At 36.7% G+C, this 26,359-nt stretch overlaps 1 protein-coding gene across 7 annotated transcripts in view; it reads left to right on the top strand.

Moving 5' to 3' along the window:
* Window positions 1-26,359, top strand: part of KCNH8 (potassium voltage-gated channel subfamily H member 8) — a 207,173-nt gene that overhangs the window by 158,805 nt on the left and 22,009 nt on the right. For all 7 annotated transcript variants that reach the window (XM_069772019.1, XM_069772010.1, XM_069771991.1 and 4 more), the window contains 4 exons: window positions 1,894-2,143; window positions 7,018-7,232; window positions 22,889-22,927; window positions 24,675-25,030. In XM_069772019.1, the coding sequence (XP_069628120.1) occupies window positions 1,894-2,143; window positions 7,018-7,232; window positions 22,889-22,927; window positions 24,675-25,030 (860 nt within the window). The remainder of the gene's footprint in view (window positions 1-1,893; window positions 2,144-7,017; window positions 7,233-22,888; window positions 22,928-24,674; window positions 25,031-26,359) is intronic.

Raw genomic sequence — 26,359 nt, 5'->3', positions numbered from 1 at the left:
CTATGGATTCCCTATGGAGTCAGGTGGGGGTGGGTGATTTTCCATTTGTGATACTGTGTTTTGTGTGAAGTTACCTATAAAAAAGAACATATCTAAAAATAAAGCTGGGTTATCCCAGGAAGAGTGTATGCTATTGAAAAATCTGGTTTAGAACATCCTATCATATATTAAAAATTGAAAATCCTCCATAATTCTCAAATGCTGAAGAGGCATTCATCAGAAACCTTTTGGATGATGCCAGCAGAAACACCCCAGTGAGCAGTTTTGCTTTTCAGCAAACAAAAAATCTACTGGGTTTTTTAGGCGTCTTTTTAAGGGAGGGACTTTGCTGCCCTTTCCTCCCTCTTTCATTTTCTTTTCTTCTTTGTAATACTGTAAACAGTATTACATTCAGGTTTGGCCTGAATTTTTATGATGTTATTTATTTCCCTATATTTTAAAATATTGCAGAGAGTGAAATCAAAAGACAGATTTCTGGTTGTGTTGTTGCTTGCTCGTTTTAAATGACTTATCCAGGTTATGTATTACTATACTCCAGAAGAAATAATGGCTTGTCTCTGCTGGAGTGTTATTTGAATGAACCATTCTCTTCAGAGTTCCTGTTATAAATGTCATTATAAAACTCAGTGACCTCTAAAGATAATGTGGAAATAAGCAGAAACATTTGGGTTTGAGAGCATTCTTTTCCTGATAAATTCTCTTTGTGGTGTGCACAGCACAAAGAATGGGATTTTCAGCAGCATCCTAGCAACAGAAAGATTTACAAAGGTACAAAAAACACTTAGACATCAAAGCTTTCCTAGATTTTGTTAAGGATCACCTTCTGCAGCTTCTGTACCTTCTGTACCTTTAGTTGCACTGAAAGTGAGTGCTGTACTACAACAGCAGCCTCTGGAGAGACCATTAGTATTTCATGATTTTCCTCCCACCCACAAACGGCTTTGTCTAAGCCCACTGGGTCAAGTGTTGGCTGATTGCATTGCTCAGATCCCAGATCCCCTCAAACTACAGAGAAAACTGTGCTTGTGGGCTTGCAGCTTGCACAGTCCAGAGCTCTGCCCATAGGCAGGCAGTATACTTTGCATCAATGGGACTGACACCTAAAACCACTTAAACACTTTTTTTAAAAGCTCCACCTGAATTTTTTGTGGTGCCTTGACAAAAGGAAAGATGATTTGAGCAGTTACATGTCATTCCCACAAGACTGTCTCTGAGCAGAAAGGTGCTTCTCTCAATGTTGTCATCCTGCAGCAGTTCTTCTGTAAAACATATGTAGATATCATAAGTGTTGGCCAGGCTACATTGGGAGTTTGCTTAAAATTAAGACCAAGGAAAAATAGGAAGACCTTAGGGTCTTCTAGTTTCCATAGGTTCTTCCACTGAACATATACCTTATCTCCATTCCTTTATTCCTCTTCCAGTGGTTTTACCATAGAAGAAGCAATATAGCCTATTGATAAATTTTATACAAGCATTTTAAAGAAAACCTAAACTAAGTTCATTTTTGTTCTGTTTCACTGTATACGCCACTGTATACAGTGGTATATACCTGAACAGCCTACTGTGTTCTAACAGCTGAGAAGAAATTGGACAAGGTTAAATTGTGCATTAGGAGGAATTCCTACACATAGTGTTGTTGACTTTTTTTCTTGGTTTTGTATAAAGGCATATTTTTATTCATGATTTTTCTTTGAATTTATCAGTGTTTATCAGTGTAATGATTTATTAAGACATAGCCCATGTGTTATCGAGAGGATAAGAAAAAATCAAAGGGAACTCTTTGCAGCAGTATGACATGTACAGCACTACTAAATCAGATCACTTCTGCAAAAGAGCAAACAAATTATTTTACACTTTTTCTCTTGTTCTTCCCTTTTTCTCTTTTTTGGACAGCTTTTAAAAGACTTCCCGGACGAGCTGCGTTCAGACATCACCATGCACTTGAACAAGGAGATTTTGCAGCTCTCCCTTTTTGAGTGTGCCAGCCGTGGTTGCCTCAGGTCTCTGTCTCTGCATATCAAAACCTCCTTCTGTGCTCCTGGGGAATACCTCCTCCGGCAGGGAGATGCCCTGCAAGCGATCTACTTTGTGTGCTCAGGTTCCATGGAAGTCCTGAAGGACAGCACGGTGCTGGCAATTCTTGGTATGCTTATAATCATAGCTTCAAAGGGAAAGAGTGGTCCTCCAGTGTAGGAGGACCTTCACTACTAACTGATGGCTCAGTGTGTCCTAGTAGTCTGATGAGAAAGAATTTGTTCCAATTTTAATCTGCTATTCTTATTCTATGGACATCCCTAATTTTTTTTAGTTTAAACTTCCTTATTGTTTGCCCTAAGGAGCTTTCAATTGCTAGAGTGTTAGCTGTGTAATATTTCACTTGTATCCTGATTTTCCTATACTTATGCCCTCTCCTCTGCATGTAAGGAGGTACTTGCTAGCTTTTGATACAAATTGCTCCTTTCAACTAAATCTGATGACATTATTGACAACTCAGAGGACATCGGTTATTAGTTCCTCAATCCTTCATAAAAATTACTGGTCAGGCAGTGCTTCCACTAATGTTCCCAAATGAAAGAAAGCAATGTGAGCCTAGTCTCATTTTTTGATGCGTACATATGAACACCCCTTGCAGGACATCCAGGTGATGAAAAACAAGCATTGTTGGCTCTGCTCCCCAAAGAGGAGGGCCACGAAGTTGACCAGAGGGCTGGAGCACCTCCCCTATGAAGACAGGCTGAGAGTTGGGGTTGTTCAGCCTGGAGAAGAGAAGGCTCCGGGGAGACCTTATCACAGCCTTCCAGTACCTAAAGGGGGGGCTACAAAAAAGCAGAGGAGGGACTTTTTACAAGGGCAGGTAGTGACAGGACAAGGGGTAATGGCTTTAAACTGAAAGAGGGTAGATTTAGGTTAGATGTAAGGAAGAAGTTCTTCACCGTGAGGGTGGTGAGGCACTGGAACAGGTTGCCCAGAGAAGATGTGAATGCCCCATCCCTGGAAGTGGTCAAGGCCAGGTTGGATGGGGTTTTGAGCAACCTGGGCTAGTGGAAGGTGTCCCTGCCCATGGCAGGGGGGTTGGAACTAGCTGATCTTTAATGTCCTTTCCAACCCAAACCATTCTATGATACTATGATCTATGATTCTATGATTCAAGCTAATTGATGGTACCAGCAGTCATCTGAGTATATTAGAACAGAAAGGCCAGAAGTTCTGTTCTAATAAATTTGGTTTAGTTGTTGTTTGCTAGATGACTGCTTTGACTTTTCTAGGGTTAAGCATCTCTATCTGTAAATTTCAGTGATTGGCCTCAATCTAATGCCTACTGAAGAGATTCCCTTTATCTTCAGCTGAAGGATGATTAGACTTATCTGAGTTAATGTTTATAAAGTATTTTGATAAAATATAAAATTTTACTCTAAATTAAATTAAAGAATTATTTTATTATTATTTTAATAACTCTTTAGATTGAAACAGATTCTTTTTTGTAATAACTTTTAATATTCTCATAGAGTGGATTTAAAAAGAACATTTCCTTTTTTGCTTTCCTTCCTGTTTTGTGGGATTGCACTAGACTGTTGATAATGCAAGCTTCTGGTCTGTCGTAATTGAATTTCCTTTATTTCACTAGCATGTATTTGATTGGGCTTTTTTTAGAATAGGAATGTGATACACATTCTATTTGTTTCATAACTCTTTAATTCCATTAGATTGACAGTCCACATCACTTTCATTCATTTGTAATTAGGAAGTTTTTGAATGCCTCAATGTTATTGGATCAGATAGATCAAAGCTATAAAATATGGCTTAGAAAAAACATAAGCTTAAATATAACAAAAGGTCAAGAGCTGCCCCCATTGGAACTATGATTTCATTAATGATTACATTTTCAGGCACTTCTGAAAATATTAATGAAAGTATCATTGTGTAATGGTGACAATGAAAACAATAAGAAAGAGATTAATGGATTTCTGAGAGAAGTTAATGAAATCATAATGCAAAATCATAAACATAATACAATGAAATAATATTTTGTTACAGTGAATGGGAGCTTCATCTTTTAAACCTAATTAACACCAGAAAAAGTTGAATGCATCAGAACTGTAGGTCCCTATGAGAAACTGTGTTACTGACATGATGTAAATACAAGAGAGTATTTTTTTTCCCTGACAATGCTGGGTTACAGTTCCCAGACCACTATTTTATAATTCTGTCATGATTTTAATTCTGGTGGATTAGTTTTTGTTTATTGAACCATTCTCACTAACAAGCAATACAGCAACAATACAATGAAATGCTCTGATTAAATACAGCTGTTTGGTTCCTCTTGAGACTATTACTTGATATCTAATAATGACAGTTAGGATATCTTTTACAGGGAAATATGTTTTAATATAACAGTTATGTACTGTTTGAGCATACATCTTAGATTCATTTAAAAATATTAACTGTAAGTGATTTAAAAGATATCTATAAAGAGAAGAAATTTATAACTGACTACATGTCCCAGATACATTAACAGATGTGTCTGCATAAACATTGATAAATAAGTATTCTCCAATGAAAAAGAAAGAGCTACTAAGAATAACTTACATGATTCTGTTTATGTAATAAATGTTGATATTCAAGGTACAATCATTTCACTGCTTCAGTAGTTCTACATGAAATTTTAGCTTACTATCTATAGCCTTTGCAACTTGATTTTCATTTGAAAAGAAACATACATTAGCATTACCAGATCAATTGTAGTGTTTTTCAGGCTGACATAATTTCATCAAACACTGTAACTACAATCAAATACAACTCTAACATTTTTTCCAAATTATTTATGCATTATTGATACTAATACTGTTTATATGCCTAAAAAAATTCTAATTAAGATGCTTAAAGATCAGGTTTGGTATATTTGAAATATTTTTTCTCTTGTCTGTATTTACATAGCCAGCAATAGATTACCAGCCCTCTGCTCAATATAATCAAAGAAATCTAAAGACTTGTTGCTACTTACAGTAAAAAGTAAGAGTAAATTATACCAATTGCAATCTTTAAGAAACCCCAAAGTAGCATGGATGTATGCATATTCCTAGCATAAAAGAAAATCCCTCCCTATGCTAGGTTTATGATAAGCTCTTTTGAGAAAGTTGTTCAAGCTCTGTTTAAACAGAAAAAATTACAAATAGTATTCTAAACTGTAAAATTATCTTATTTAAGCAGCTTCAGGGATGGTTGGCCGCTTAGTTTAACTTACCCTTCAAGTTCACCATTTCCTGTGTAATATCCAGTTGGAATCACATGCTGGGTGGATTCTCAGATTTTACAGTCTTCACTTATTATTTATTAATCACAGAATAATGTAAGATTGGAAGGGACCTCTGGAAGCCACCCAACCTAAACCTACTTAAAGCAGGGCCAATTTAGCTCAGCTTCCTCAGGGCCATGTCCAGGCAAATTTTGAACATCTCCGAGGATGGCGATTCTACAGCCTTTCTGGGCAGCCTGTCCCGCTGTTTGATCAGCCTCGTGATGACTTTCATTTCCTGATTTCTAATCACAATTTCTTTTGTTACAACTTGCGCCCAGTACATCTTGTCACACTGTACACCCTGAAGAGGAGTTTAGCTCTGTTTTCTCTACATTTTTCTGTTAGGCTATTGAAGACAGCAATATCCTTCCCTTACCTTCTCTTCTTAAGGTGGAAAAATACCCACTTTTTCAGCCTTTCCTTGTACATTACGTTCTCCAGTGCCTGATCATCTTGGTGGCCTCTTTTGGACTCACTCTAGTATGTCAATATTTGGTCTTGTACTGGGAACCCAAAACTGGACACAGTACTCCAGATGTGGTATGATAAGTGATATATAGAGGGAAAGACTACACTTCCTGCGACTTGCTGGCTACACTTTTGCTAATGCTGTGCAGGAGGTACTTGGACTTCTTTGCTGCAAGGGCACACCGTTCATTCATGTTCAATTTGTTGCCCACAAGGACCCCCATGTCCTTTCCCAGAGAGCTGCTTTCCAACTGGGCCGTCCCCAGCCCATACTGCTGCAGGGAGGTTTTCCATCCGAGGTGCAGGATGTGGCATTTGTTTTCATTGAACGTCATGAGGTTCCTGTCTGTCCCCTTCTCATTCATTGAGGTCCCCCAGAATAGCAGCTCTGCCTTTCAGCATATCAACCACTCCCCTCAATTTGGTATTGCCCATAAACTTGCCAAGAACCCACTCCACCACACTGTCCAGGTCTTTAACAAAGACCATCTGCATTAACTTTTGGGGAAGACCTCTGATTCAGTGACTGCTCTTTGGAATTTATACCTCAGATCAGATGTTTATGGAAGCTTTTTGTTCTAAAATTTTTGTGCTGCAGTTGTGGTTTTTAATACATCCAGCTTTCTAAGGCAGTCTTGCCCATAAATGGAAAATATAATGGCTTAAGAATTCATTCTTTTTTCTTGACAGCAGTGCTATTGAACTACACATCTATTAATAGCCTGTACAACTAAGTTACATCATGAAGTGTAGCTGTGCAGCCATAGTTATCACAGATTGCGAATGTTTTTCAATCCAAATTCTAAGTAAAAGGGTCATTTGAATGGACAATCTACACTTAATTGTGTCATTGTTAAAATGCTATCTTAACACCTGTCTGAAAAAAAAAAAAGAAAGAAAACCAAAAAACCGAGCTAGAAACATAATGTTCTCTTTTTGAAAAACAGAATTGCACCTGCTATTAATTACTAGCATAAATCTTAATTTTATATGTATTTACTTGATTGCTCCCTTAAATCAGGTAGTTACCTGCCTGGAAATTAGTCTTTGTACCTCCAATTTATTGCATATAAGATTGCACCTGCAAAAAAAAGACAGCTTTTAGTCAAAGATCCTTTAGAACGTTATTAATTAAACAATGCAGTGGTAACAATGGGATTTAAGATTTAGCAATTACGTTAAACAGATTTATGATTCAAAAAAGAAGTAAAGAATTCATGCTTTGAAGATGATTATTTTGTATTTTCTTTTAGGTAAAGGAGATTTAATTGGAGCAAACCTATCCATTAGGGATCAAGTTATTAAAACAAATGCAGATGTTAAAGCTCTAACGTACTGTGACCTCCAATGCATTATCCTCAAAGGTCTCTTTGAAGTGCTTGACCTTTACCCAGAGTATGCTCACAAGTTTGTTGAAGACATACAGCATGATCTCACATACAATCTAAGAGAAGGCCATGAAAGTGATGTAAGTATCTTTAAAGGTCTCTTCAGTTATTGTTACCTTTAAGACGTTTATCATACTTTAGCCAGTTCTCATAATTTTGCCACAGTAAAGAAATAATACCCAGATTACATTAAAAGGACCGCTCATTCCATTTGTTTGATAATTCAGTCATTACCCACATGAATTGTTTATCAGTTGATCAGATCATAAACTGTGAACATGTTCTCTGCTTCTCATTTTTCCATAGAAAACATCATCTGAGAGAACATTCTTCTTTAATATTTTGTTATTTTTTGCTTATGTTTAAAAATAATTGTAATGTAAAGCATGTGTCCAAAAAGGTATTTAACTATACCTTTTCTAGAAGCTCATGTGCTAGCCTAATGAACATTCATATGATCACTGATTATCACTTCGTAGTTAAGAACATCACACATCCAAAATGAGAAACAATTGTTTCTCATCACACTGCAACTGAAATGTTTTTCCATTTAAATGAGCAATTAATGTGAAAAAACCAAGAAATTCCAGATAAAGCACTACTGAAAGACTTCAGTATAGAATTACCAAAATACTTTCACTGATATTATGTAGCAAATATATATATTCAGATTTTAATAGTGGAAAGCTTTTATGACGGCTCTCTTTTTCTGACTTAACCATATGGGTGTACACACGCTGTGTGGCTGTTATCCTCCACATAGCATACATAGGCAGGCACTCGCTGTTACGAAAAGTGGCCTGTTGCTTGGCTGTTTGTGAAGAAAAGTGTCAGTGGATGCCCTGTGTGCATGTCACTCCAGCACTATGTCTTCCCTGCTCATGCCCACTCACATGTGTTCCTGTTCAGAAAGTCGTGGTGAGTTCTGTCCTGCAGTAGTCACCCATAAAAAGTGGTGCTGGCCTGAGGGACATCTAGGCCAACAGAACTGCTCTACAGCATTTGTGAATACACACCATATTTTCATGGTATAATCCATTATCTTAAAATTAAAGGGGAAAAAAACCCCAGCCTGACACTGAGTAGCTTCCTGCGTCATAGACAAATATAGAGAACCCAAGACAGATTATTGTAGTGTCACTTTCTCCTACATCCTCGGGTTAACTATGGCTTCCACTAGTCTTTCTCTTGCAGCAGAACTAACCTTGGTCATGTGCATCTCATATCTTATCAAACAATTTTACATATCAACAAGGATAAAGAGCAGGAATAAGGTGGCCAAAAATTGTACCACCACAAAAAGAGGGCTCAACAAATGAGGGAAGATATCTATGTCAGCAGCAAATGTGCCTGGTCAACCACTCGCTCTGCTTCACCTAGAAAATATCATGTCTTTATGCATATAATTTCCAAGCACAAGTAATCTGAGCATTATCTGATGGTTTACTCTCATAGAATAATAAGAAGAAGGTTTTCAGAAGTGCAATTTGTGGGTATGAAAATGTGACTTTTTTTTTTTTTTTTTTAAATATAGCCTTATTTCTTGGGAATGATGCTATGGGAGAGTTTGGGAGTTGTGACACAGTATCTTCATCTCTCTCTCCCTGAGACAGGGAGATTTTACTTCTGTGACTGTCTATGACTTCTGCAGCTTTATGGAAATCTTGGGTTTGGAGAGCTTTTCCGTAGTTAAACAGTGGATTGATTATTTTTAATAAGTCAGTTTCTCACTCTCTTTTTCCTTGGGTGTTTTAAATGACTGCAAATTTGCAACTGAATGTGAATTTAATGCTTCTGAAAATGGATCAGTAGCAGTATTTAGCATCAGATGAACTGCAGGGTAAAATAGCATTAATTTCCCCACTATGACTTGCCAAGCACCTTTCAGTTTAGGGTAAGGTAAACCACAGATTGAATAGAATGATTGAATAGAAATTCCCCACTATTACATGCCAAGTGCCTTTCAGTCCTGACCTAAAATACAATTGCATTTTCAGTCACAATCCACCAAAACTGCCTTAAGTGGTAGGTTTCCTAACACTTTAAGCCAGCATTAAAAAGGTGAGGCTGCAGACAGATGCAGTCCTGGTGATCCATTATCCCCTTCCTTGTGCTGTTTGAACTGTTAATTGCATACAAAATTGAATACGAGATTTGAACTGAATTAAAAGTAAGTGGACCAGTAACAACCAGCGGTCGTCAGGGGTTTCCTGATCCTGGAGTGTCAAAGTTGGATACTTAGCACTAGATTGTATAACTACCCTCCCCACACAGAAATCTCTAAGAAAACTTTTTGAATTTGTTTTCTTGGTTCATTTCCAAGTCTATGAGTGTATATAATTATGTGCTCCATCTGCATTAAAATCCAAGGTATAATGGTGGAAAAGGCTCCAGGACTTCCACAGCCATGTCACTTTTCAGTAAAACAAGAAGGAGCTGTAACTAGATTTCTCAGTAACAAGTCGAAACTGTAGCTGTCTGGTTATAGAAAGATTGAAAGTGTTTTTAAGCAATCTTGGAAGAAAAGCTCAGGAGATTTTAAGTACAGGAGCTGGCAATCATGTAACTATTTCAGCCTCCAATGAGTAACAGATAGAGAAACAGAAAGGCACAAAACCAGGGGGATAAAGTTTCAACAGTTCCTCATGATAGCTCTAAAACCAGCAATCATTATGTGATTTATGACTATAACCATTAATGTGTGTGCAATCACACAGGCAGTGCTATTACGCCATCTTTTTTACATACTCCCATCACAGCAAGATGTGAATTAGGAAAAAAGTCTTTATGTTGATTATATATATTCTGTCCTTTTTTTCTTTGCTGCATTTTGCTCAAGAAATTCATAACAGTCTTTGTAAATGTACTCAATTATTTGAGGACAGTTAGAAAAAGCTAATTTGTTTGGTAGCTGGAGTATGATATTAAAACAATTCATCCATTCGTGTGTTTCAACCAATTTTTCTACGTCTGTGTCCTGGTTTCAGCTGGGATAGATTTAGTTTTCTTTCTAGTAGCTGGTATAGCGCTATGCTTTGGGTTTAGTATGAGAAGAATGTTGATAACACACTGATGTTTTCAGTTGTTGCTAAGTAGTGTTTAGACTAAGTCAAGGATTCTTCAGCTTCTCATGCCCAGCCAGCAAGAAGGCTGGAGGGGCACAAGAAGTTGGGAGGGGACACAGCCAGGGCAGCTGACCCAAACTGGCCAAAGGGGTATTCCATACCGTGTGACGTCATGTCTAGTATATAAACTGGGGGCAGTGGGGCTGGGAGGGATCGCTGCTCGGGAACTGACTGTGCATCAGTTGGCGAGTGGTGAGCCACTGCATTGTGCATCACTTGTTTTGTATATTCCAATCCTTTTATTGTTATTATTGTCATTTTATTATTGAATTATTATCATTATTAATTTCTTCCTTTCTGTTCTTTTAAACTGTTCTTATCTCATCCCACTGAGTTTACTGTTTTTTCCTTCCTATTCTCTCCCCCATCCAACTGGGGGGCAGGGGAAGTGAGTGAGCGGCTGTGTGATGCTTAGTTGCTGGCTGGGGTTAAACCATGACGGTCTGTGACTATGATGTCATAGCCATGCAAAAGTTTCCTAAGTGACACAGATTTTGACACCCGCCTCACGCACCTATATAATTTTGCACTATATGTTACAGGTTGCATGTATAGCAGGCAGTGAGACAGTCACATATTGATTTGATAAAGCTAAGCACTCATAAGAAGGTTCTTACAAAATAGTATACAATTATCTGAAAGAAACTGGAAATTATTTTGCTATCCATCAGCCATAGAATATGTGCTATTTTATATATTTAGAGAGCAGTAGCAGATGTTCATAATTGAATTATCCTATGAGAAACTCAGAATAGGTAAATATTTGCACAATATCTTTGTGGGCTTGGTAACAGTTTATTGTTTCTGATTATTTCATGTGTCCACACAGAAGTGTCTACAGTGTAGACATCGTTATTCATCAAAAAAACCCCAAAGGCTGGTTACAGCCAGACTGATACAAAGAACAAGAGGCCTCCTTGACACCTATGCCATCCCTCAAGCTGTAATGAAGTCCCAAAGGAAGATAAGGCCCATGCAGACACAGTCTTTGACTCACTAGAGCTCCATCAATATGTGTCATTTTGAAAAAGAAAAGATTATATTCCTGAAGATTCAAAAGTCTGTGTTTGTAGACAGGACTCATAATTAATAAGAATCTACTTTTCCTTTTGTAGCCTTAAAAGTAGTTTCTGCCTCTTACGAGAGCTTCCCTTCCCCCTCCCCCCAAAGGAGGAGAAGCTGCTCTCTTTAAAATGAAAACATTGAGTCTCTGAAGCAGGAGGAAGGACTGCTTCCTTCAGTGCATCCGCAGTGTAAATGAAACATAATGACAAAGATTGCACAAGAAAAGTGGTAGGTCCTTCCTCCAGTTGAGAACATTGAGTCTTACTGCAGCTTAGCCAGGCTCCTTGGTAATAAAATAAATAAATAGACAAATAAATTTTAAAAGACAACCAAGAAGCAATAAAAACAAAGAATTTTTTTTCCCCAGAAAGGCATTGTCTGACAAAATGGGGCTTAATTCTTGTCCTTTAGAGAGGCTGGTGTTTAGAATTTATTAAATTTTAATGATTGAGTTGGGGAGGGGGTTAATATAATAAAGCTCAGGTTGCTATTAGCAATACCAAACAAATTACAAGGGATGCTCCTCATTTACTGCTGGGAAACCTGACAACTGGCCAAACCAATTGTTCTTAAAGGTGAAAACAGTTCTAAGCTCTGGAGCATAAATCAGAGGGCCCAGCTTGGGAAGAAATACGTCCACAAATTCTAATCTAAAATATGCTGAGTATTCTGGTTCATTCCAGCTAAGCATTAAACAAGTATTATAAGAGCATATGTGTAACTCCACCTTTTTTTTTTAATTGGTTTATTTTTAGACTTTTATCTTTCTTTGTGCCAACTGGTGGTATTGCTCCTGTAAGCAGAAAAAAGGATAGCAAAAAATATTTTGAAGGCAAGCACAAAAGTCAGCTGAAAGTCTGCCTAGCCACTGTCTCTTTTTCAGCTAGTAGTTTATGTATTTGACATACATGCATTCTTGCCTCTTTAGTCATGCTTTTTCAAGATATTGTGCTATAGGTCTGTTGAATTTATGAATGCTGCTTTCTGACATAGTAATAACTCAGAAGGAATTTTATCTGTTACATATTTGATTATCTATTGTGAATCAGCAATGGAAATAGCATGACATTTCTGGGTTTTTTTAATGCATCTTTATTGTCTGCATAATAAATAGTATTTTGCTTTAAAGAAACAAATCAAAGTTATCCTATCTGCAATTCTATAGGTAGTAAGGAAAAAATAAGCATGGGATTTTTTTAGAAATAGTTGCTTTTAATTTTTGCAAGTATTGTAAGATAAGAAAACCTGATAGAAACTTCAGTCACATAATTACTTATTGATGTGTTTAACATTCAGAGCCAAGAAAATCCTATTTCTTGGGCATTACCTATATGCTTATAATAAAAGCTACGCATCGAAAAAATTAATTTCTTATTACACTGCTACACTTAGTCATAATTCCTCCACCCCAGCCTAGATCATAGCTCATCCTGGACACTGCAGGACAATCACAGGTTGCAAAATATTTTTCATAATAAATAATTTCCATAGATTTCCCGAATACTTCCAACTACCTTTCTAATCGAGAAGAGGGTTTTGCCACATTACCCAGCAGCTGTATAGAAAGAAGTGGCTTAATTTAGAAAGTTTCGTGGTTTAACCACAGCAGCAATTAAGCACCATGCATCCACTCACTCAATCCCCCTGCCCAGTGGGATGGGAGAGAGAATCGGGGGGGGGGGGGGGGGGGGGGACCTCAAGGGTTGAGATAAAGACACTTTAATAGGCTAGAAAAGGAAGGGATAATCATAACAATAATGATAATAATAATAACAATAATAGAATACACAAAATAAGTGATGCTCAATACAATTGCTCACCACCTGCTGGCCAATGCCCAGCCAACCCCCGAGCCGCAGTGCCCCCTGGCCAAGTCCCCCCAGTTTATATATTGGACATGATGTCACATGGTATGGAATACCCCATTGGCCAGTTTGGGTCAGCTGTCCTGCCTGTGTTCCCTCCCAACTTCTTGTGCCCCTCTAGCCTTCTTGCTGGCTGGGAATGAGAAGCCGAAAAATCCTTGACTTAGTATAAACAGTACTTAGCCACAACTAAAACATCAGTGTGTTATCAACATTATCCCCATCCTAAATCCAAAACACAGATACTAAGAAGAATATTAACTTTATTCCAGCCGAAACCAGGACAAAAGTTTAAAAAGCCCTACTTTGACTTTAGAGTGGGGTTGGGTAACTTTGAGGAAAACTTGTCATTTTCAAACAAACTTACATGCAGTTAAGCACCCCCCTTTGTCAATAAGTTGTCTGGCAGAAGATCATATATTATTAATGCAGGTGTAACTCACTGGTCTTTATTGTCTGTGGCACAGTAGGTATAAATTCTGCAAAACAACAGACTAGTCAATGGCAATTTTCATGTTTCTATACAAGAATTATTACAACAGGTGGAATATAGAAGTGAATAAATCACCTAAAGCAACAGAAGGCCAATACTTTATCTGCACGATTATTCTGAAAAAAAAACCAAAACAAACAAACGAACAAAAAACCCCCTACATACACACACACACACACACACAAATTATTCCTGTTATTTCCATTTCTAATTTATACCTCTTTTGATCCAAGATGGAGTCTGCAAACTTCTCATCTTCTCAGCAATTACAGTATAGGAATGAAGGTACTCCTCATACTATCAAAAACTAAAATACTTTAAAAACTGTGAACATATAATTAACTTTGAGAAATGACTCCTAATGCATTCACTGGAGTAGGTCTCTTACTTGCCTCTGTTCATGGACTACTCTGCAGTCAGTGCTGCTGTGAAACATTGCTTAGTGCTCTTTCACATTTTACAAGCTACTCAGATTTTTCATTCTTGCTTCTGGAATCATCTGGATTTTTTTTTCCTTCTTCTCTCTCTCTCCCTCTCCATCTTCCCAAAATAAATTACCCTGTTGCTGAACAAGGCAGTACTCATACACGTCACTTACACAGCTCAACTTCTGTGTTTCTATGGAACAAATGACAGGATTGTGCAGCTGTAGAAGGGCATGACCACTGGCAAAAAACCAGCAGGTCCTTCACCTGTTTACACTTAATTTCTGATTTTAAATGACTGAGAAGCAGTTTGGGAACAAGCTCTGTCATCGAGCTCTCTGCAAGATATTTCACAGGTCTCCTACCTCAATTCATTACAGTAAGCATGTTTTGGTGGATGTCTAGCTATTTAAGGTGGTTGCTAGTTTCAGACAATTAACTCTGCTGCAATATCCTCTTCCCTGTGCAGTGTTACTGTCAGTCCTTCCTCCACTCCCTCAACCTGGCAATTACCTGCTTCACTCAGCGTGGGAGCGGGGCTGACCTGGAGCTATAGTGAGAGCCAGGTTTCACTCCTTTTTGTTGTCTGCTAACTCATAAAGCTTGTTTACTTGCAGTCATGGGTGAGCATGATGTGTGGTGCCTCCGAGCCATCAGTTCACCCAGTACCCCTCAAGATAATCATCTCACTATCATGTTTCTAATATATCGTACACTGCTGAGAAATAATGCAATAAGGAAACACGTAATTCAAAAAGGACAGACTGGTATGCTTTTTCTCTTTGAGGCTTGGTGGCCTTTTCATTTTCTTTCCTAGAATCTTTACCTGAAGAATTATTTTTTTTTTTTGCCGGTATGCTCCTATTTCATTTCTGTAGCCTTCAGTCATTCTAATATTTTTGAAAACAACAACACACAGCCACCTATACTGTCTGGTTTTGTCTCTCTAATAGTTTATTCTTCTGATTTGTGGTTACTTTCGAGTTAGAAGATTCATCCCACCACAACTTATTGATGCAATTATGTCATCTTTTCCATTTTTTTTCATTAATTCTTGTGCTTTTACAAGTCTTTTCCATTTTACACCTGAAACAAATAGACAATTGGCTGTGAATCCCACAAGGTGTGGAAGAGGCCAAAGGGGAGGAGAGGAAAATAACCCATTTAGTTTTGTCTGGGAATATGATACATATATGTGACCTATCCCAAAATTCCTACCTCTGTGGTCACTCTTTTACTTTTGTGAATGGGTTAAGAGACAGGAATTATGATTATTTGTTATACATTATTTATAACAAAACTATTCAATGCACGTATGTAATTAGGATTTTCACAATTAACCTTAGCACTTTCTTGATAAATACAAACTACTTTCATTGTAACTAGAATAAAAATGCTTAAATAAGTGACAAAATTTTACTTCTAATTTTAGCTTTTGAACAGTCTTCATTCTCATTCATTTCACTTCCTGGAATTATTGCATTCTGCATCAGATTATAAAGCTTAACCAGAGGGTTACATGTTAAAAAAAAAAAAAAAATCCAGGCTGGCAAAGCAGCTTATTGATGTCTTTAGACTGTGGTATGAGGAGGGCATAAAACACTGTGTCAAACAGAATTTTAGCCAGGAAAAGCTCTTGGCTTTCAGACAGTATTGCTTTGGAATCTAACCATATTTCTATTTTAATTACACAGGGATGCTAAATAATAACTTTTTCCAATATATTTCACTGTGCCTTAGAAAACATAATAATGTAACTTTTACAATATTAATATTAAATATTTGTCTCTATTGGAAAACATGGAAAATAAAATTAATCCTGATACATCTTAACCTTAAAATGGTATGAATTTAGAGGTTGGATTTTTTTTTTTATAATTGCTTTTATTTTGCATTGATATAGCAATGACCAGATAGTGGCCTTAAATTTAGAAGCATTCTTACAGTAACTTATCATTTTATTATTATGTGTAAAGTCAGACTAATTTATGAAGGATATTATAATACTTACCACAATTTCTTCTATAAGAACACTAGTTCTGAAGGCAGGCTACTTTGAGCTGTAATGAGCATATCAGACTGGCTTATATGGAAAAGTTGCTATATCACTTGCAGAGTCATTATAACCTCAGGATACATGCTGAAATGTATTAAATTAAATATGATGTAGTTTTTGAGCAAACTGTCTATAATGAGCACAACTTGTGTATCAAGTAGGCATTCTACATGGATCCAAATATGTATTCTCAATTTTATTGAGCTGGTAACATTTTTTAGTGCAACTTCTTTAAACACTGTAGAATAGTAGAATAGCTGAGGTTGGAAGGGACCTCCGAAGATCATCTAGACCCACCCCTCTGCTCAGAGATATGAAAGCATATAAAAATGAAAAACAAAAATTATTTATGTACAAATACAGTCTAAGATTCTACTGATATAAAAACAAATATACCAGCATGTTTTTCTTTTTAATCATCTATACCTTCACTCAGTAAAACCAGAGCTACAGAACCTGCCTACATAAGTGTAACTTGAGTTCTGCTGAAAATGTAGTTCCTATCTAAGACATATATATCACTTTTTCAATGCTGTAATAAATAAAAACATGATTGTAGAAACAAATATATAGATACAGTATATACATATATATTGTATATACAGTACAGTACTGTATATATAATAAGTGTTCAGGGACAGGCTCCATTGATAATCAAACTATGTTCATTCCTTCAGCAAAATTTATATTGCATCTCTCTGACACTGGGTTTTGGTTTATATCATGGTACTTTGAAAATTGAAGCAATTTTATTCACTTATTGAGTGTCCATGTTGTCTTAGTTTCTAACCTATGCAGAACTTCTTGAGTGACAAAGCTGCCAAAAGCTCCAAAAAGCTATGTGCCTAGCTTTTCTGTGTTATGAGTATATAGAAAACACAAATTGCATCTCAGGGGAAGGAAATTATGATGGCTTTCTTACTTAATAAGGTTATATGCTTAGACTTCTGCTGATATCTTCACATGCCAGGACATGGCTTCTTGCCCTGAGGTGAAATCATGCGAATTGCTTTCACAGTTACTCTACATCTGCTGTCTTCCCCAAAGTTTTAAATCTGAATATGTCTAGGGGCCAGCTGTGTGCTCAATTTTCACTTTTTTCCTTCTGGGATAGTTGGCTAGAGGTTAATCTACTGATCAAGTTGCCACCCAAAAAGCAAAATATTCATTATTTAGAGGAAATGTTTCTGGGGAAAAAACAAACAAACAAACAAACAAGCAAAAAAAACCAAACAGATTTTAAAATAAGGAAACAGATTATGCCTGTCCCTGCCTTCTTCTTTTTAAGGTTTACCCTGAAAGCCAGACAAAGCCGGACTTTCTTAAAAATTCTACACAAATATGTCACTGTCCTCAGTGAGTCACTTCTTATTAACACTCATCCCACTGATTTGGCCTCTGAGTGCTAGCAAAACAGCTGTGTAACATTGGGGATGCTTGGAAATAACCAATCGGCAGGTAATAAAATTCATTGGGAGAATATTTTTTAAGATCCACTTAATTGTATTCCTCTTTTCAAGAGCCTCTCTGAAGTCAGAGACACATATATACATTAAAAGTAGTATGACGTTTCATTTAAAGATAAAGCTGACAATACAAACTTAAAAGCAACTCTTCCACAGTATCTACAGCCTCATGTTGAGGAGTCTAACTGGATATCAATCCATGGGGCCAGTCCTGCAAATATTTATGAGTCTGTGTGAAATCTTAAGAGTTGCATGAAGTTAAGCATGTAAGTTTTATTGCTTTGAAAGCTGTTAGCATTCATTGTAATTTCTATTAATATTATGTAAATCTTTACATGACTGTAATAAAACTGTAGGAATATTAAAAATTTTTCTCCACTATAACCTTTGTCTGCAGTAACCTGCAAGCTTTTCCAAAATTCCAACCTGCCAGAGCAATTTACAGTCAGTGCCAGGTCTATTGTCTATTTTAACAATTTCTCATTTCTGTCTTCTTTTGACCTTATTGACAGTGTCTTCCTTAATATTTTCTAATTCTTATTGGCACAAGTTTGCTATGAAAAATGTACGTTCAGAGCAGTCTGGCATCCTATTTTCTTCTCCTTTTTTGGGGGTGGGGGAGAGGGAGGTAAGAATATAGAAGTAAAAATGACAAATTATACAATCCATGTTTACCATTTATTCAGTTCTTGATTTGGAGCAAGTAACAGAGAGGTTAGGTTTTCTTTCTGTGACATCTTTTTAACACAAAATGCAATAGATCCTATATTGTTAATGAAACAATCAAAGTATAATTAAAAACTTTTGCTAATGAATGCAGTGAAATTAACAACCAGGTTTTAAAGAAATATATGAAAACTAAACTTTTAATACTAACTATGAAAGCTCATGTGAGAAATTTGAATGCAAGAAAGTATTCATTTGCAAAAAACTTATCCAAAGCTAACCACAACCAGCCAGTCATTGAACACTTGTCCTAACTGCACAGGATACAATAATTTATTCAAAAGATAGGAATGATGTAGGATAAAGACTTAACAGAAGATTGCAGAGCTCATGGCAATTCACAGTTATTGGTCAGCAAGGATAAAATACCGGTGACAGATCTGCCGTTCAACTTTTGCTGCTAATTCAATATATTCTACTGTAAGTAGGATCAGAGAATGCTGAAAGCAACTGCTTCCACAAAATACATTTTCTTTATCTGTCCATTAAGCAAGGAAAAAGATAAGAATGAACCTGAGAAAATATAGCAACAAGCCAATGAACTATAGAAAGTCTTAAAAAGAAAAAAAAAAAAAAAAGAAAAAGAAGGGCTAAATTTCTCAGTAAATGTAGATATAAAACAACTGTATCTAACCTGAAAAATTCTTTGTGAGTGATTGAGTCCTTTGTGATTTAAAGGATTTGTGATATTTCATTGAAAAATTTCCTGATTACGGAAAACCGAGGCCTGAACACATGTGAGGTATTAAGCTTTTCAGCAGTACAATAATCCCTTGTTATGTACTTGTGTCTTTTCCATTACCATACAGTAATTTTGCAAAGAATGGAACATATGGCATGCAGTCTTGGTTTTTTTTCTGCACACTGCCAATGCTTCTAAATAGGTTTTTTCTGTTTCCAAATGCTGACTAAGAACATTAATATTCTAGTTTGATTTCAAATCCTTTCCTGAAAGCGTATTTTAGCCTTTTGACTCCTCAGATACAAAGAATTATTCATATATTTTAGGACCCCAGACTTACAAGCAAATCAGCGAAATTATGTTTCTATTTTTGTTCATAATTCCCATGAAGGCAACAGGGATCAGGCCAGTAAAAGCAGATAACATTCTTTTAAGCCCCAAAATGCAAATTTACTTACCTGGACATTTAATGTATTAACCCCAAATTTAGCTGCATCTCTATATTTCTCTTTTTACGGTTTTATCGTTGGAATTCATTTTGAATTATTGTACAGCTAATTACCTGGTTTGGCCACAATTCCTGGATGAGATTCTTCTATTAAAGACTACTGTCTGTTGACCCTGGAAAAGTCTTCAGACCACTGGATTTTGACAGCAAACCACCAGTGTTTTCAGACGGGGAATTGTTCTTTTTGTGCTTGTAATAAGTAATATAAAGATTACTGAATTTTTAAGCTCTATATATTAACATATTAAACAACTACGAGATTATAGATTTGAGATTACATACATGGAAGAATTCGATATGAGTCTGCTTTTGGTACATGAACTGTCATTGTTTTGTCTTGTGAAATTAAATTTAATAGCTGGTTTCACAAGACATAAAGAGACACAAGGGCTGAAATTAAAAATTGAGTTAGACTCTTTGACAATATTTCACATAACTCATACTAACACCAGTCTTTTTGTTTTTTTCCTAATGCATAGCAGGGGAAATACCTGTGTTTTTTCTTTCATCAGCCCTTATCCCTTATGAGTTGTGCTTCTTTTAAAAAGACTAGCATGAAAGCTATTTTGCATCCTCTTTTTTTTTGCATAAGAAAAAAAAAAACATTTTATAGAAGGTTAAACCAGTGTGTTGCCTTAAATAAAAGGTTTTAGCAGATCAGAAACTAGGACAGCACCTCATAGTTATTTATTCTGATACTACATTTTTACAGAGATAAAGCTATGTTCATGGTGAGGTCTTTAAATTTACTGCCCTTTGACTGACTTTATCAATGTTCATATTCATCTTTCCTTTTCTCTTTGAGAATGGTATTTTTGCAGGGAGAGAGAGGGGGATGTTGCTGGAGGAGGTTTAAAAGCAAAACTCTTGAGAATTCTCCCTGGCCACAGATTAATTATAGTTTCTTTTACCAACTTTCAACTACCAAGCCATAAAGTCCAGACCCCTGTTTTATATGTGCAAGATATGGCATTCAAAGTTACAGGCAATAAATATGGCTGCAGTGTATTAATAAAGAAGCAATTGCCACACTCTTTTACTGTGGGTTCTGTGCTATGGAAAAGATAGTTTGTAGGTGCAGAGTTTATAAAAAAAAATCAATTTATCCAGACTGAAATTGTCCCTAGTGGGTTAAAGGGACCAGTTTGAGAAATAGAATAAGTCTGATGAGTAGTTTCTCATGTCACATGCTCCCTTTTCATACCTATCCTTCTCTTCTGCTACCCTTCCTCCCAAGGACACTCCTTCCCCTCCCTGCAGAAAGCAACCTGCCTTCAAAAATCCCTTTACCTTTCTCTTGGTAAGGTCATAAGGCAAGAAAGTGCTGCACTAACCCCACTCCCTCCGCAGCCAGTTTCTGCCTGCTGCAGCGACCAGCAAGGGTAACACTGAGAGCAGAGGAGGATGGATGGGCGCTGTGGGTGCTTGGTTGATGGGCAGTGGAATGGTCCTGCAGCCAGGCAACGGTGCTACCACCAGGTCACAGAGCTGAAAGCCCAGCCCCGCTGAAAGACCCCAGTAGGGCTGTGGGAAATGCCACCAGGACATCTAGGAGACATCCATATAACAATTTCTTTCTCTGTTTTCGAGAGGTACAATCAGGATTGACACGTGGGCTCAGGAGGAAAAAAAAAAGTGAGAAGCAATCTTCACCTGCATTACAAACTACAAATGACAAGTCACTTCTAAAGCCTTCAGCAGGCAAATTCATACTTATTAAGATCTTTTTTTGTGAAGCTGCTAATGTTTGGGATTGGCTTGGAGTTTTAATTAAGGCTGTTATTTAATATTCATACCACACCTGTGCCTAAAAGCCAAGCAGACTGATGCCCCAAAATTCCGGGCACTCTTCTAAATTAATCTTGTTAAACATATGTGCAAAGTTGGCCATTACTACTTCCGAATTCTGACTTTAACATTTTAGTATATTTCCAGTTTCCTGTTCTCCTGAATCTTGAAGGAAATAGTGTTTGTTCAATTGGCATAGATTACAGCACAAGCTGGGAGATTTCAGCATCTGAGATCTCGTCTTCTGCCAATATCGTCTAGCACTTTATCTAACTCAGGAGGAACACAGCAGTTATTTTATTTACATAGCCTAATTATTGCAGTTGATCTGTTTGGCAGTTATTAGAGTGTTTTTGCTAAATTTATTGATACACCTGCTACTGGCTTGGCTGTTGTGGTGCATGATTTCTGCTTACACAAACTTAAATATTGTATATTTGTATATTATACCACTACTAACCCTCACTTTTATGAGCAACTACAAAACGATTTTCAGGTTAACTTGAAAGACTTGTGGAGAAGAAAAAAAAAAAGAAAAAAAACCCCACAACTATTTTTTAAAAATTTGTACCTAAAATTCATGTATTTAGCAGTTCTGAAGACTTTTATCACAAACCAGGAAGTCCCAATGACTTCCAGAAAGCCTTAACTTCTTCTGCCTGAGTTTGGAAAAAATAAACTGATGCTATGAATTTAAAATCAATGTGTGTTAAGCACTTTTTATTTTGATATGTGTCTTTAGGAAAGCTGAAAATCACTTCTGAAAATTCTACCTGGCAAACTAAAATTTGCCTATAAATACAACATGTAGGCTATCAGAGACTTGCCCATGGTCAACGCATTGACATTCAAATAAACAACAGAATGTTCATAACAAATATTATTCAGCAGTTCCAGTGGATTTTATTAGAAATAGTTACACATTAAACTTGCATGATTTTTTCTTCTTCCTTTTCTTTTGTTTTTCTTTCTGTTTAACCAAAAAAGGGAAAATGTCATGGCCTTGGATAGCTGTTAGGCACGAATCTCCTTCAGGATTATATTGGTTCTACTTGCTTCAGTCCCATCACTGCCTTTGAAAATTCCCCAAAGATACTACAGCTAGATCATCTACATGTAAGGACTAGGCTGGCACAGGAGCTAAAGCTACAAAGAGGTAGGGCCAAAGCAGAGCACTGTTCCTGCATGGGATTCCATCAAACCAGCACTGAAACCCACCAGGCATACATTCACCTATCTACATTTATTCACAGATCTGGAGCCTTGACCCAACTTTTATTAAAGTAAAATGTTATTTTTGCAGCAACTATCTTTTTAATAAAAATAAAACAATTTTTTTTTCCTCACAGCATCTGTTTCCAAGGAGTGTCCTTAGTTCAGTGCTATGTCACCATTTAATTTAATACAGTTGTTTTATCATGAGATTCTTTTTTTGTATCAACATAAATGTTTTGGTTTAGATGTTTGTATGCTCTTGGAAGCCAATATTGTGCAGATGCACATATTTGCTACTTTTTGTTTTGTTTTGTTTTTTCAGGTAATATCAAAATTATCAAACAAGTCTACGCTATCTCAGGTATGTTAGTCACTTTTTAAATATGCCAAGGTTGACTTTGAAACATGCACACAGTTATGGCCAGAGCAAAGCTGGAGAAACTCCAACTGACTTCCAAGGTTTCAGAATGAGACTTTAAATAGCATCCTGCAGATAATTCTGCCACTGTCCATTTTATGAGTAACAGCTTATGATCTTCTCTTCCAGGTGCTGGATTTGGATATCTTACTATAGCACCTGCATTTTAAACACGTGTTTACCCTAGACAAAGTTTTGAATACGGGTAACGCTCATTCTCTGTAGTGTGTACGCTGCATCAGTGCCAGCTCCTGTACAATTTGATCATCCCGACAGCCTTCAGATGACTATTATGGTTGACAACAAGGCTGTTATATTTTATGTAGACAGGTCTTTTGCCACTGTTTTAAATTCTTACCTTTTCATACATCTCGGATGGAAAGAACCTAGTTCACTAAATCTGTCAATGTATACTAAGAGAAAAGCATTCATTTAATGGAATTATGCTGTAGAATGCAGCAAAATTAAACCCATGCTTCAAAACATTTAGACCAGATACTAATAGGGGCTTAGAACATTTGGACAAATTCCCCAGATCTGCATTTCCACCCACCCAATCTTACTTGGCCTGAATGTGGGAAATTTGACTATACAAGCTCATCTGAGGTTTTCTATCTAAAGTTAACAGTGCCTTAATCAAGCTTGATTAAGAGGAGTAGCCTGGAAAAAAAAAATTAAATAGTATCAACTTTTTCTGAAACCATGAAGTTGCATTTGGCTGTACTCTTCACTGTGACGTGTGGAGTTTGTTAATTTGACCTGGAACCTGACTCTGCCTTAGTCCATCCACCTACTTTCAATAAATACAGTAAGTTGCACCATGGGAAAAAAGGGAACTATTTTTGAGTTCTGGCCTGATCCTGACGTGAGCTCCATATTGGTGTGTCTCAGCACTCATGACCAGTATATTTTGTTACCATGAAACAATACAAACAATACACTGCTTTCTTACACTGTGCTTTAATTTGTACCTAAAGTACAGAACCCAGGTTTATGTTGACTCTAAATTGCCTTGGTTCCAACATCAAACATTCAAATTGCATTTTTTTTAAAAAACAGGTGTAGCTCTGCTTTTTGATGACTCAGTTCTGAAGTTGACACTGTCACACCACTGGTGCATTAACAGGACTTTGTATAAACTGAAAAATTTGTCTACTATCCCAGCAGTGGTTTCAGTTACAACAACTAAGAAGGATACAGAGGACATTCAGGCTTGAGCTGAACTGGTGTAAATGCTATTTATACATTATAAATGGTTCCATATGAAAATGCAGAATTATATGAATTAAGAGCCTCAGTTCTTTCCCTTGGTCCACCAGGAGTCTGAGTGTAAAATTCAAAAGAAATAATGCCTCAGCAAAGCAAGATCAATCTACTCAACCGCACATATGGCTTATGGCTTGTAAGAACTAGTCATGTAATCTTTCTTGGTAACAAAACATATTGCAGTGAGTTCACTGGCTATGTCACTAGTGACCTTTTTTAATTTGTTTATATTTTTCTCACGTATGCACATATAGCCATAGTTGAGGAGGAAAGCTATGGAAGAGTTCCAAAAGAGCTATCTCTAAAGAGAAAATGAAAGTTGTGCTACATCTGGGTTTGTTCCAGGATGAACACCAGAAGAAATTGTATTTCTGCAACATCAGGCTCTGAATTTTACCCTAGTATGTATTATCTGCTATTTTAGACAGAGCTCAAGGGAAACGGAAATATAAAGAAGACACTCCCTTCAATTGTAGAAGATGAAGATGAGGATGAGGAGGGAGAAGAAGAGAGCAGCACCCTTTCACCAGTCCATACAAGAAGCACAAATTGCTCTCAGCAGAAGAAGGCTGGAAGCAATAAAAGTCACCTAGGGAGAAACTTGAAGCAGTTGGCCTCTGGAACGGTGCCCTTTCATTCACCCATCCATGCTTGCAGTTCAAACCCCTCAAGAACCAAACATGAAACGGAGCTCCATTACTACTCCAGAAGGAAGGAGAAAAACCTTAAGTTACACCTTTCAGCACTGACGACCAGTGGTCCACCTGACCTGAGCCCAAGGTAATAGTTAGGAACAGTTATTTTCTCCTCAATCATGTAACTCCTATTAAAAATATCTTGATTGTTAGCCTATAAAATATTTCTTTTTCTTTAATAGTTAATACTTTTGTTCATCCCACAGAGAAGGATAAGTCCTCTTATTGTAGGAACTATTATACACTATTCAGACTGTTATGACTTTAGGACTTTATTGCAAAATAAAGTATTTCTACCACTAAAAAGGGAAAGTATTGAGCAATTATGAAAATGACTATTTGAATACTCTGGCTTTCTGGTATCATTTTGTCCATCTATAATAATATGCATTCCCACAATAGCACTGTGAAATATTCTGACTCCATCAGAGAGACAGCAATTTAGAAAGCAAGTAGATGATAATATAGCATAGCTGTGCAAATACAAAAATTACTGAGTAGAGGACTGTACAGGAAAACTATTGTCTAGTAATTTTAGGAAATATTTACTTCTTTTTTACATTAGAGAAAGGAAACATGATAATGCAAGTTATGTAAAGAGTAAATATGGAGTTGAGAAACTGTTTTTCTGAGACGTTTTACATAAACAAGAGTCATATAATAGTTTATTGTGGCACAATTAGTGTATAATTTTAAATATTTCCATTTTTTACCTTTATGTTACTTGTAAGGTGATTTATGTATCTTACTTCTAAATTGCTGCAATGTAATAATTAGCTATTAACCAAGAGTATTGGGATCAGTTCTTCACAGAAATCACAGTCACTTTTTTCACATACAAGGAGCTGCGACAGTTAATCTTCCAGTTCAGGTTTTGGGCTCTATAATTTGAAGTATTTTACATGTTCAAGAACTTCCTTTATTCACTAGAGGAGGAGTGGTAGTTTCAGCAACTTGCCATTGCAAACTTGAAATAGCCACAGCTTGACCAATATTTGTTTAGCTCTGTCAAGACACCTGTCCCTAAGGATGCAATCATAAAAAGGACATGGAAAATTATATAGAAATATTTCCCCCTCATCATATATTTGATCAATACAATTACATTTCAAATAGGAGCAGGACAGAAACCGATTTTAGTTTTGTCAATACAGGGGAAGATAATGTGTTGAAAACCAGCTTCTACACTAGCAAAATTGAAATGCATAGAGGATATTTTCTCATTTCTTCCATAGATCTCACATGAATTTGGCTCAGGTCAGCTATGAGTAAAGGTCGTTAGCATTTGCATAACGAGTGGTAATTCAGGGAAAAGCTAGCTTTCATATTTTCTGCTGCAATGTAATCTTATTGTAATCTCATTATTGTTCTGAACATACGCAGCTAGACATTAGGACCCAAGGCTGCAAGAGCA

The sequence above is a fragment of the Haliaeetus albicilla genome, chromosome 2 (genome assembly GCF_947461875.1).
Source record: "Haliaeetus albicilla chromosome 2, bHalAlb1.1, whole genome shotgun sequence".
Classification (NCBI taxonomy): Eukaryota; Metazoa; Chordata; class Aves; order Accipitriformes; family Accipitridae; genus Haliaeetus; species Haliaeetus albicilla.
Note: the sequence above shows the minus strand (reverse complement) of the source record. Positions and strands in the feature narration are given on the sequence as shown.